Source organism: Salminus brasiliensis, chromosome 19, assembly GCF_030463535.1.
Source record: "Salminus brasiliensis chromosome 19, fSalBra1.hap2, whole genome shotgun sequence".
Taxonomy (NCBI): domain Eukaryota; kingdom Metazoa; phylum Chordata; class Actinopteri; order Characiformes; family Bryconidae; genus Salminus; species Salminus brasiliensis.
The window spans coordinates 26,885,209-26,898,503 of NC_132896.1; the positions used below are offsets into that span (position 1 = coordinate 26,885,209).

Genomic DNA, 13,295 nt, shown 5'->3' on the forward strand with positions numbered 1-13,295 from the left:
ATGCAAGCCAGTCTTAGACCCCCCAAAGGGAAGGCTTAGCACCATCTTTAAATCTCTAGTTATGCTTCTGAAGAAACACAAAAATGGTAAACAACATTACATGCTTGGCCTATTTGTGACATTATTGCTAGTGATCTCCAGAAAAATGCTGTATTTTTACAAGACAGAGAACACATATGCAAAGTTAACTTTGAGAGTTTAACAAATTTATGAATATGAACCCAGTGTTTTCATATTAATTTGCTGATCAGGCTGCCTGGCGCAAATGGTGGCTAGCCAGTAGTCAGAGGTGGCAGGTGAGCTCTGCTTTCTACCCCGCTTCCTCTTCCACCTGGAGCCTGCACATTCTCATCCATCATCCGGCCTGTAAGTTTTGTTATCACTCTAACACTAATCAAAAGAGAAAACTGTCACCGGCGCTGACCTGTGGAACCTCCCAATTATGCTCTTCAGGACTGACAGGAGCACTTAACTTCCCTAGGCGGGTAAATGACCACCATCAATCTATACAGAATAACAATGAGCCGCTGGCCTGCAAATTATTATTTCTTTTTTTTTTTTTTTCTTTTTTTTTAAGGTATAGAAAATCCCCGGGCTGGAATTTATGAAAGGTGAAAAGCAACCCAAGGCTCTCTTATCCCTCTAGACCCCCACCCCCCCATTCCCCCCTTCCTCTTCTTTCCTCCGCTCCACTCGGCACGAGAAACCCCGCGCTCGGGGAGGCGTCCGCATCAGCGCTAAACAGAATTTATGCCTTTTAATTTACTCAAAAGGTGCTTAACCGTTCCCTGTGCTACAATGCATAACAGAATGCCAGTTTTTAAATATGGGGGTCGTTTTCATAAAACGGTATACATAATGTGTGTGCCCTTCCTTTTTTCGAGGGCATTGCACGAGGTGCGGTTCCCAAGCACACGCTTTTTTTTCCATTTATTCTGCTTAATTGCCTCCATGATTACCTCTATATCAGGCACTAAAGGGTGATCAAAGCTCGCTTTGCCTATTCCTTTTTATTCCTCCGCTTTCTTTTTTTATTTTCTTTTTCATTACTGCAGGCGGGCCGTGTTGACAATTGCAGATTAAGGTATAAACTGTCTTTGGATGAGGTCTCAATTACGCACGCTGGTGGGCTGTTGGCTGAGTGAGGCGCGGTGATAGCTGTGCTTTTACTGGAGCTGTGGAGGAAAACAAGTCCTTAGCTGGACAACTAGCTTTGCTTAAAACGCTGGAGTCTGCAGTTCTGGTTTTTAAACGTTATACATAATGATGAGAGGGTGAGAGGGATAGGCGAGGCCTATGTTTCAGAGGGCCGATACAAGGATACCAATACAAATGCGTGAATGGTATTAAACATGGGTTGAATCATTCTATGAAATGGGTGTCATTACTACGATACAACTTTCTAAATAAATAAATAAATAAATAAATAAGATGTTGATGATCCAAAATTTGTTTTCCCACATTAAGCAGAAAATCTCTATTATCATTACAACGTGTACAACACAGTACACAGTACAACGGGACAGGGTGGTGTGTGAAGGGATGGATTCCTGGACAGGATGGACGGTAAATTTCATCCTAAAATGGACATAGTTCTTCATGTGGTCAAGTTCCTAACCGAACACACACCACACATTTTAAAATATAATTTATTTTAATTATTAGCACAAAATGTTAATAAAAACACTTCCCTATGTATTTTGTGTGACAGGGTGGTTGGATTTAGCTTGATGGCTCATAATAAACAACAAAAAAGAAAATCACAAATTTTGTGTATTTGGTCCTGGTTGCCCAAAATGCTCAAATGATGTAACTTAAAGTAAAGTAAAGTTAAATTGAGGGACGCACACAAATCATATTGTTTATAAATACACTATATGGACAAAAGTATTGGGACATCTGCTAATTCATTTTCTGAAATCAAGGGTATTGAAAATAACATATCCTGCCTCTACTGGGATTTCGAAGCACTGCTGTGAGGGTTTGATTCCTTTCAGTTAAAAAAGTCTTAGTGGCGGTCAGGATGTTGGATGATCACCACCCTGCCTCATCTACAACTCCTTCCAAAAGTATTGGATGGAGCACCATCATTCCAGAAAACATTAGGCATGGTACCAATATGTTCATGTTTATCTGCTCCAGAGAGTCCTATTGGTAGTACTACAGGTATTAGACAAGCTGTGATTTGTCATGTAAAATTGGTAAATAATAATAATAATAATAATAATAATAAACAGAAACTATTATATTACTCTTTAATTAATTACTTTAATTTAAATTACCTTCTAATAGATCATTTTAACAAGAACTTTGGAAACACAAATGCTGTATGTAAGTACAATGTTTGTGCTTAATGCATTACATCCAATGTTGGTGTGATGCAAATTGCACCAGTTTGGTAGAATGACTTGGTTTCATTGATTAAGCAAAAGTTGGAGAGTTCACACCCATACAAATAAAATTGCTTCAGAAAACAAGGTTTTCAGAAAAGGTTCTTTACCCATCTAAAATGTTCTTCACATCATTAAACAAAAAGTAGTTCTTCTATGGCATCGCTCAAAGAACCCTTTGAAGAACCTGTTTTTAAGAGCACACCTGTTATCAGATGCACATTCGGCAAAGAGTTTTAGGCCTTTATTTCTTTCCCAAAGTTTTATGAGTATCCGACAAAAATGGAAATCTCCCTGTGAAACCTACAGCAGCCTCAACACCTACACCCCTACCTCACAGCGAACTCGCTCTTAAAAGTAAAAGTCCTACTTAAAACATTATTCCCCACATCAATACACTTTTTCATTCCTTGCAGCCAGCAGTCGGTGAAAAAGGAGATTGCTATTTTGTTTATAAGTGTTGCCTCCTTTAATCCAATGCAGTTATTTCCACCTTGATGGATTAAAAAGCAGTGGGAAGAGATTACCAACAGTGCTGGAATTCTTGGGTCAGGCAGCGTTATTTTATTTTTAATTCACTTTAATTCTGCTGTGATAAAATCTGCACTGCCAACTGGTGATGGCAGGATTGTAAGTCTTCTACAGGAAAAGCTGTGGTGAAGAGAATCGGTCTCTATATGGAGGCATTTCGCTGACACAGGCCCGGCTAACATATGGAGCCCACCTTTTAGTGTCTCCTTTGCATTTAAAACACACCGTTTGCTTGGCCGCCTCTATAACTTGTATGGAATAAACAACTCTTCTTTTCATTTCTCTTCTAAACCCCTCATCCCCCACCTTTAAGGAAAGTTTTTTGGACTCTGCAGCGGGAGCAAGATTTGGCCAGCATACCCAGCTAAAGAGTGGACTTGCACTGTTTACGATACTTCACTTATAGGCTATTTATTATTACTGTTCCGGTTATTATGCACAGACTGGTATTTAAAAAGCAGCAGTTTAGCTACACTTTTAAAAAGTTTAACGTGATGAAGCGCATTTAAAGAAATTCATTATCTGAGTCAAAACTGGTGAGGTATTATCTCCAAGCACTGCAAAGTGGCCTAAGCATTAACAGAGCAGGGACCATATTAGAATAAAAGTGAATATTAAGCAGTGTGTGTGCTCCTGAGTAGGCCGCTTTAAGACATTCGCAGTGAACTCTATTGATTGCGTGCTGGCTGTGTCAACCTCCGTCTCCTTGGCTGGGAGAAGGGGGCAGATAATGAGGTTCCGGTTAAATATCCCCCACTTATGAGAAGAGTAAAAAAAAAAAAAAAAAAAAAAGAAAGAAAGAAAAAACACATTCCAGCAGGGCTAAAGTGCTCTCCATGCCCTCCCAATATATTTTGTATGGTCTAATTAACTCTGTAAGCAATCTCAATTACTTTGTGCCTAGGGAAGCGTCCGCCGGCCGCACTCCTTTAAGCAAGTCTGTTATCCTTTTAAAAAATGATCCGAGGAGGCAGCCTCGGACAACTGAACTCTCGACTTCATTTGTCTTTGGCCAAGTTTGATGGCCATGCGTTTAAAAAACCATTCAATCTTATAAACTAAAAATTAAATGTACTCAGCTGTGATGGTCCTCCGTGCATCTGCTATTTATATGCTAATCTCCTCTCTTACTGGGAAGGTCTTGCAAATTATTACAGCAAACCAATAACTCAGGTGTATGGACTGGCAGGCTCACTGGCCACCGAATGGAATGAAATGCTCCGAGGCTTGGCAAGTACTCGGGCTGTCCGGTGAAAGAGAAAGAAAGAGAGAACCTTGTGAAGTTGCCCGCCATTGTCTCTGGAGGCAATTTAACGTGCCTTTGCCACAAAGCGCCTCTCTGAGACAGCGCTCACTTTAAAAGCACACAACTTTGCATACATTATACCAGAGTATGTAGTAGCCTATTTTGGGGTACATGTTCAGGTAGGCCAGGACCGCCTGCCTTTAATGGAAATAACCTTCACAGGTATTTGGTGCACCGGTTTAAGAATACAAAGAGAGGGACAAAGTAACAACAAACAAAAAGGTAATATGCCAAAACATTAAAGCATAAGCATTCGAATAAAAGCTATGCAGGTGAAATGCTACTTTACTTTGTTTTCAAATGAGTTTCTGTTTCCCTGAAGCGTAATATTGCTATTAGTCTTCATAAATGTCAATAAAAATGAATTTATATATATATGCATATGTATATGAAAAAAGAAATGATAGACATATTACTCAATATTTTTTACTTACACAAAACCTTAAAGTATACTGTAGTTATTAGAGCGAGAAACAAGGTGTGGGCCCCCATAAGGACCCATAAGCTCAACCTCTTAAAAGGTTCAGTTGAAGCTGGACTATGTGTTAAAAACACCATCGACTGCCTTTAGCTGTGATCTGAAGTTTGACTAGCGATTACAGGTAAGCAATAGCGACGGTGCTTTGACGGCTGTTGGAAATGTGTGTGATGCAGATAAACAGCAGATGATGGATGGAGGTCTCTTAATTTACCACAGTGTAATGGGCCCTCTCAGAGACTGCCGCTGTCTGGGGGATTGGGGTAAATGAGACCTTAAACCCTCTAGAGCCCCACTGGCTTCCCCCGGGGGTTAAATGCAGGTCAGTTATGGTCAAATTTGAAGAGTACATTTAAAAAAGGGCCCCATTTTAACCCTAAAATAGAATTTACATACAACTATGCATTTAGGCTCCTAGAGCATTGCTTAAGGGTTCAGATTTAGCCAGTTATGTAATGCAAGCGCATATGATGATCTAGTGTTTGGTGTTGTCAAGGGTATTTGAAATTTTGCAACTGTGAGGGTTGTTAGAGAAGCTGCTCTGTTCCTACCTGAGATCAGAAACAAACAACACAATTTTTAGGTTTAGGTTAGACTTTTTTTCTTTGAGAAGAGCCAGAACAGAGGTAGGGGAGAAGGAGCATTTAGAGTTAATATATCTCATTTTTATTTTCCACAAAAATCATTGCCATTTAAGGCATCTTAAGTCTCTTAAGGATGCTTAGCCTCAATCAGATCCCTCGTATATTAAACCCAGACTTAGAGCTCAGAGCTTAATGACAAGTTCAAGAAAACTAAAGGAAATTAAAACACTAACATTAGCAAATGAAATAAATTTGAAAATAAAACTGAGAATTACCTTTTGCAAACTTTTCATATAATTACACTTTGAATTTAATGAATAAGGTTTTTAGCACAGATTAACAGCTCAGAAGCCTGCAGGCCTGTTTTATAGGGTAGGTTAGCTTGGATCCTAATGTATTACCTTTACTTTATAGCCTTTGCTTACACCAAGCTTAATAAGGCATTACCCTGGTACAAGAATTGCAAAAACATAGTAAAGCATCCCTGATAGGTTTGGAATGAAGAAAGGAAGCGGAGATAGACACGGTTTATCTTGAGTTTGCCAATGGGGGGAAAAAAAAACAACAACCTGAGACACATCAATTATTGCTCTTCCTCACCGTCCTGATAAGATGCCTTATCGGTGTAAACAATGCAGTATTCCCCCTGGCTGCATGGTAAATGTGCTCCTCTTTTGGGAAGTCGAAAAGGTGTCTGCTCTACAAATTCAGGGTGCTTAACACAAAACCCCCATGACCAATAATTAAATGGAGGCTGTGCCATCACAACACAGCGGTGCATTATGCTTGTTTGAAATGTCAACAGCTATAGTTATCTGATGGGCAAGGGAAGAGGAGCTAATGCCAGAGCTTTATGTATGAGGCATGTATTTCCTTAACGTCTGGTCAATTAGACAGGAAGTAGTGATTTTTTGCTATAGTATTATTTTCATACATTTCTTTTATTCAGATATGATAACTTATTTCAAAAAGCAAAGTGTGCTTTAAATAATTATATGTATACATATATATCTTAAGAATACAATTTAAACTAAAGAGTCAATTTTGTAAAAAAATATATATATATACACATATATGAAATAAAATCTAATAATTTTTACAAAATTGACTTTTTAAGTTTACATTTTATTTTTTATACAACAGACTTTTTGTAATGTATATTACCAGTTCACCAATCAGCAGTTTGTGGAGTCAAATTAAAAAAAAAAAAAAAAAAAAAAAGCAATTCCATCCATGTCAGGGCCATGATAAAGCACATAAAGTAATGGAATGCTTTTAAGGGTAAAAAGGAAAAACTAATTATGATAAAGGGCTTTAAGTTGCTGCTTTATCACAAAGCACTGGCTTTTTGCATTGGAAATGGCCACTGACAGTGATAAACCTTTATAGGGTGCAGTAAAGCGCTTTGTCACTGTCACTTGCCTCCATTCCCTCTCCCTAGCTCGCTCTTTTCGCCCAGTTAAAAGCGGATATCATGTGTCATAATGATGTGTCTCCTAACTGCTAGGTGTGTCCCATTCCACCCCGTGCTGCGCCGATCTCCATTAACAGCCGAGCTGTGCCTCCCGACTCGCTCGCCGAGCTAATCTCGAGCCTGATGCATTGCACTTCGCCACTATTGTCAGCGCATTTGCAAAATGTTCGACTAACCATTTGCTCATTGCTGCAGCGATTTAGCTGGAATTTTCATCATCAATTTGAAGTTATGGCAACGGATGAATTTAGAAACAACCAACATTTCACTTCTTCAGAGCAAGTAGTTACTGTGGGACTTCTTTAGAAACAAATGTGGTATCCCTTATACAGTTATCAAAATCAGGACAGTTCTGTTCCTCTTGCACAATTCCACTGAACTTTGACGCATCAGTCTCTCAAATATGGTGAAATGGTGCCCTCCTCTGGTGAACCCTGGTTACTCACATCTTTACACTGACTGTGAGAAAGAAAAAATAAATGGAAGGAGACTCACCACTCTTCTCTGTCTTAATTTGTAGTCTATATGCAGCTCATCGTGTTTCCTCAAAGCTTTGTCAAGAGATTTCTTGAGGTCAGTGGCTCGCCTCATCAGCTGTTCTTCCACACCAACCTTCGTGAAGACCTGGAGATCAATTGCAGTCAGAATTAAAGCAGGAAAAGAAATTCTCTCATCTCACTCAAAATGACAATGAAAATAAAAAAAGGTTATCAATTGGGCTGCAAAAAAATTTTTTTTGCAAAAAATACATACACTATATCTGCTCAATAAAATTTATTTTACTGTTACTGTTACGTATTTAAGGTAAAGGTAAAGGTGCACGTATTTGTCACTGTACAGTGATGCGAAATGTGTCCTCCGCATTTAACCCATCTGGTAGTGAACACACACTCACTCACTGTGTTAGGGGCAGTGAGTACACACACACACCCAGAGCGGTGGGCAGCCAACTCCAGCACCCGGGGAGCAGAGAGGGTAAAGGGCCTTGCTCAAGGGCCCAACAGTGGCAGCTTGCCGAGCCCAGGAATCGAAACCCACAACCCTGTTATCTCGCGCTCTAACCGCTGAGCCACCACTGCCCCTGCACCACACACTATTCATGGTTGTCTTATAAAGGTGTTATATGATCAAGGAAGAACTTAGAACTTTTGTTGTGTTCTTTAATTCTTATGAATTCTGCTTTGATGCTATAACACCTTCATAAGACAACCATGGTGTGAGATCAATGAATGTTAACGCATGTTAACGCATTGTTTCATGTACATATATTTGCCCCTTCCCTCAACGGATAAAAAAAAAAAAAAAAAAGTTCACATCAGACACCTGAAAAGCAAAAAAACTAGATGCTACAGTAAACAACTGCGATCAACTTTAATAACTGTACCAACTTGACATCAAATATTGTGTTCAAAAGTGCAGAGAATCATTTGCCCTTGTCTGGGGTTCATGGCACACCCAAAGGTTTCTTTGCATAGCCAAATGTTTCTCCTTTAACTTCCCTTTAAGATCTTAGCAATTGTGATGGTGGATCTGTGTCTACGACATACCTGAATCCACGATTGGACCATTGGAAGATGCCGGCTATTGATGACTCTGTGCAAGTCTCTTATGTTGTTCACTACTGCCTCATTCTCCTCAGTCTCCTTCACATTTAGATCTAGGAACATGTAAGAGATGTAATTGTCCTACATGACATTTGTGTGTTTAAAATAATAAATGAGCAAGTATTTTATTCATCACAAACATGGAATTTCTGTTGTATGAGTCTAGCTATAACAGTTGGTCATCATAAGGATACGTAGTATATTTTTACCCAATTTATCTCTCCAATTTTAGTTAGCCAATTACCTAACCCACTCGTTAGAACTCCCCCTATCACGTGAAATACTCCCAACACTGGGAGGGTGATGACTGACATGACCCCACATGACTGCCGCTGATGCAACATCACAGGGAAACCAATGTGCTCTGAGGTGGCCAGCATCACACTGAAGTGACTTTTTATGTAATGTAACTGTTTTTATGTAAATGGGCCCGGTGTAAACAGGCTATGTAAGACGCTCTCACTGTTCTCCACCACATGGATCAGTTGCTCCTTATCAAACTGCACAGTAGTCGCAATACACTACAGAGTTAATTAATCAAACAGGCTCACAGGTTAAAATATTTTACAATTGTACACCACCTAAACATCAGAGACCAAAAACCAAGCCAAACCAACCTATGGGCACGTTCAGGTCCAGTTGATATCTGTGAGACATCAGCCCAGTGCTGCGGATAAACATGTCCTCATCTGCAAGCTCCTCCATGTCCGCATCTTCACTATTCTTCTCTTTCTCTTCTTCACTTGTGGTTACATCTGCAATCCTTTCTTCTCCCACTTCGCTCAAGGCTTTGCTGCAGCACGGCTGTTCATCCCAGACCCCGGTGTCTTGGTCAGGCTCAGCACAGGTGGAGGTAGCCCCGTTGCTGGCCACAGTTGGCTCATTGCTGAACAGATTGAAGCTGTCTGGCATGAGTAGCGTCAGGCAGTTGTTGATCTCGGTCAGGGATTCCTCGATCTCAGTAGACATTTCTGAGAGGTAAAGACATTCAGACAGAATGTTACTAAGGACTTTCTCACAGTCTGAGCAGTTACTTTGAATAAACTCATCTCATCTGAAGAGAACTGACGTTACTTAACACAAGATGCACACAGCTTTACCCTGTGTTCACATTAGCAGAAAACAGAGCCAACAGGATTGAAGGATCTAATGATGCACTTAAGAACCTTTTAGTCTGCAGAGGTTAAATATTAATAATAATAGATATTTTCCACATTTCTTTCAAAAGCTAGACAGTATGCATAATATATATATATATATATATATATATATATATATATATATATATATATCCAAATGCATCTGGTTGGTGTAGCATAGTGAGTAACTGACACCTTCCCCTAAGTCAAGCAAGCACACCACACTACACCAATGGGAGTCCTTGAGCAAAGCACTGTTTGTACAACTTGATTCAGTTACTCTGGATAAGAGTGTCAGATAAATGTCAAAAAAGTAATGTAGTGCTGTTAATGTTTACATCTTAACTGAAATTATTAATCTGCAAATTTAACACTAATTTAACTATTTTTGTAATTTAACATTCAGCTGTTATATAAACAGCTGCTCATCTCTTAGCTTGCTTAATCCATTCATTTATCTCTTAAGAAGTTGTTTTCTCCATTGAAACTTCTGTGCCCAAGCTTCGCTGTGCCCGAGGCCAAAGCTCTCAAAACTACACAGAGATATTATAAGAATAAGAATAAAAAAAAATGATTCCTCTAGCCAGTTTGTGGCATGCCACACACAGTTTTCCCAAGCAAAAATTCAACGATGTGCTTACTAGCATTTTAACTTGTGATTAATCCTGATTAATCACAGAATAGTGTTGTGATTAATTCGATTTCACGTTTTAATAGATTCACACCACTAATGCAAACGTAAACGTGGCCGCAAACACACCCACTTGAGACATACAGCAGGATTTTAAAAAATGGTATAGCCCTACCCTCCATCTCCTGCTTGGCCTTTTCAAGCTTTTCCTTATAAATTCTCTCAAGTCTCTGCTGTTTCTCCTCCTGCCTCTTTCGCTCAGCCAGTGTTCTGGCTTCAACATCCCGAAAATCTACCTGGGAACAATGAGAAAGACATGTAGATTAGAAAAGAACTGTTGCTTTAAAAAAACAATGCTGCTTTAGATTTAGGAAGGTAGAGCCCTACCTTTTTAACTTGCTTGAGAAAGTGATAGCCCAAAGCCAGCTTCTTGTAGGCCTCCCCATATGTGGCCTGCCACGCTTGCACAGTCTGAATGGCCTGGGTCTTGAGCTTTTTGGCCACTTCTTTGGGTGGCGGCAGCGGCTGCTCGATATCCGTCTCCACCGTTAGCTCCAGAAATTCCTGGAGGTTAGTTACTAACAAGACTCTGAAGTGATGAGAACGGCTGAAAAGCTCAGTGGCCATCTGAAAGGCAGAAAGGCGAATCTCTGCATGATCCTGGTTTAGCTGGGTCATGATGAGGTGATAGAAATGGTCGATGTAGTCGTTGGAGAGTCTGCAATGTGAAGAGTAAACCATAAAGAGTGAGAGAAAGTCTGGAGAGAGGGGAGACTACAGGTTAAATATACAGCCAAAAGTTGCTCAGTTTAGTATCAGTAATATCTCTCTTACTTGCAAATCTTTTTCACTTCCTTCATTTTTGCTTCATTGAGCTGTGGTTCTCCAGAGGTAGTCAGCTCCTCCACCAGCTCTGACAGTTTTTCCCGCTTTTCCTGGTCCATCCTTTTCTACTGAAGTCAGAAACCACATTCAGAACGGTTCAGAACGATCCTGCATGGAAATCTGGGTGTTTAAACGGAAGAAAACAAATTAACTTAACCCCTTTTTACACTTATTACACACCAAGACGTGTTATTCAGTAACTACAGGGGCATCTGATGGGGCTATTCTTTGGTAACAGAGGTTTGTAAGAACACTTTCGGTCCACTTTCGCTGGTCCATAGGCAGTTTAAGGGGTTAAAACAAGAACATAAGCACTGTAAGTAACTGTTTCTCTGAATCTACAATCTGTAATTCAACATTTATGCTGATGTTTTCCAGAATCTGCATAGAATGGTTAAATGTTTTTTTTTTTTTTTATGTGCAATGCATCATTTTAGAGAACCTTGCAGAGTCAGAACTGTTCACAAAACTAGTGACAAGAAACAAGACAGGACAAGACAACCCTATTCACCATTTGTTTCGGACACAGATGGAATTTCCGCCTTTGACCCATCCGTGCAGCGAACACCAGTGAAACACACACAGTGACTGTGAACACACATGCCCGGAGAGGTGGGCAGCTCTCGGGGAGCACTAGTGGCAGCTTGCCGAGTCCGGGTATAGAACCCAGGGGGTTCATCAATAGCCCAGAGCTCTAACCGCTGTTTTTCCTTTTTATGGATCTACATAATTTTAGCATCATCAGATTTTACACATAAAACTCAGAAGACATGTGGGTCTAGTGCTGTTTTAGATAGCTAGTTAATCAAGGGACTAGATAGCTACATTTGTGCTGCTGACACCTACCCTACCCAGTTCCTCCCACCACCACATCCAGCCACTCTGAATAACTGTGTGTCAAATCAGTGGAATTTGCTTTTTTAACATGGGTGGCTGAACTAATGGAGTACTTTATTAATTAATTAATTAATTAATTAATTAATTAATTAATACACTCAGCTAACCAAGACAGTCATGTTAGCTAGAGCAAACACACAAGAACACACTTTCTAGACGTGATGCTAAACACAGGGAACCCAGGGACTCTGGCACTAGCTAACCTAGCTTTCCCCTCTCCTTCTTCAGCCTCTTTCACAACCTTTTTCCTAAAAGTCCTCACACCTGTGAGTCCACTCACTCCCGATAAACAAGATGCTTTAATGAGACACGATGATAAACATATGAGACCAGTGTCCTCCACAGCAGTCTTCCCCAAAACCAACCTTACACCTTACCTACAGGCAGAGGAGCCTTAACCGGGTCATAATTCAATAACCAAGAACTGTAAAGTCATATTTTTCTGTAGTGAATCTGTTTCTCTGCGGAACATCGATGGTGACTGTGGCTGAATCTTTGTATCATCAGTGAGTGAAGACAGCAACCTACACAGTCCGGCGAACGGGGAAATATGGCGTCTTTCAAAATAAAAGTGCGGCTTAAAAGCTAACAGAAATGTAGCTACAATAAACAGAAATCATTTCAAATAAAATGTTTTAATTAAATGTACTTAATTAAGTGATTAATATATATATATACCTTTTTTATTATTTATAAAAATATTTTTATTTATATTTTATTTATATTTTTATTATTATTATTATTATTTTTTATTTATTATTGTTTTTTTTTTGTATTTTATAGTATCTAACATATAAGCGTCTCTATTGACTGCAGTAGCTAACCAGCTTTTGTTTTATCCTACAGCGTTTTAATGGTCATAAGTTTAAACTGTCAGAGGACATAAGACAAAAAAGACTTACTGAAAACTGTTCCAGCTAGCTAACAAAATAATAATTTTAAATATAAGACTGTAAGGTTTATTTTTTTTTAATGTTTTTGTGCAAAATACTACATCCCACCTTTCAACACCCCCAGGACTTGCTTTTTAAACAGTGTATTATGAAAGCTTTCCCCAAAAAAATATCTGATTCTTTTATTAGATTATTTTTAAGTCATAGAGTATATTTGGTTTAATCTAAATTTGTAAAGATAAGTTTGCCATCGCTTTACATCAGTGCACAATACTCTTGGGATTAATAATAGATCCATTCTATTTTCCATTCAGCTACATACAGTGCCTATAAAATATTCACCCCCTTGGAAGCTTTTTCTTTTTTTTATTGCTTTTATAAACAGAATCATGGTCAACATAATTATGCTTTTTTTTTTTTTTTTTTTTTTTTTTTTTTTTACAAGAATTTACAACAGGAAAAGCCCCAATAAACTCTTTAATG

The 13,295-nt window shown here is 39.1% G+C and overlaps 1 protein-coding gene across 2 annotated transcripts in view; it reads right to left on the reverse strand.

Moving 5' to 3' along the window:
* The window catches only part of uvssa (UV-stimulated scaffold protein A), a 28,972-nt gene extending 16,561 nt beyond the window's left edge, over positions 1 to 12,411 (reverse strand). The window contains exons 1-7 of one of the 2 annotated variants that reach the window (XM_072663380.1): positions 12,297 to 12,411; positions 10,972 to 11,142; positions 10,525 to 10,855; positions 10,313 to 10,433; positions 8,985 to 9,338; positions 8,311 to 8,420; positions 7,259 to 7,387 (exon numbers count right to left, since the gene is read on the reverse strand). In XM_072663380.1, the coding sequence (XP_072519481.1) occupies positions 7,259 to 7,387; positions 8,311 to 8,420; positions 8,985 to 9,338; positions 10,313 to 10,433; positions 10,525 to 10,855; positions 10,972 to 11,081 (1,155 nt within the window). In that variant the 5' untranslated portion in view covers positions 11,082 to 11,142; positions 12,297 to 12,411. Of the gene's footprint in view, positions 1 to 7,258; positions 7,388 to 8,310; positions 8,421 to 8,984; positions 9,339 to 10,312; positions 10,434 to 10,524; positions 10,856 to 10,971; positions 11,143 to 11,533; positions 11,644 to 12,296 lie in introns of those variants that run through there. The other variant, XM_072663381.1, reaches the window with a different exon arrangement.
* Between the last annotated feature and the right edge of the window lie 884 nt (positions 12,412 to 13,295).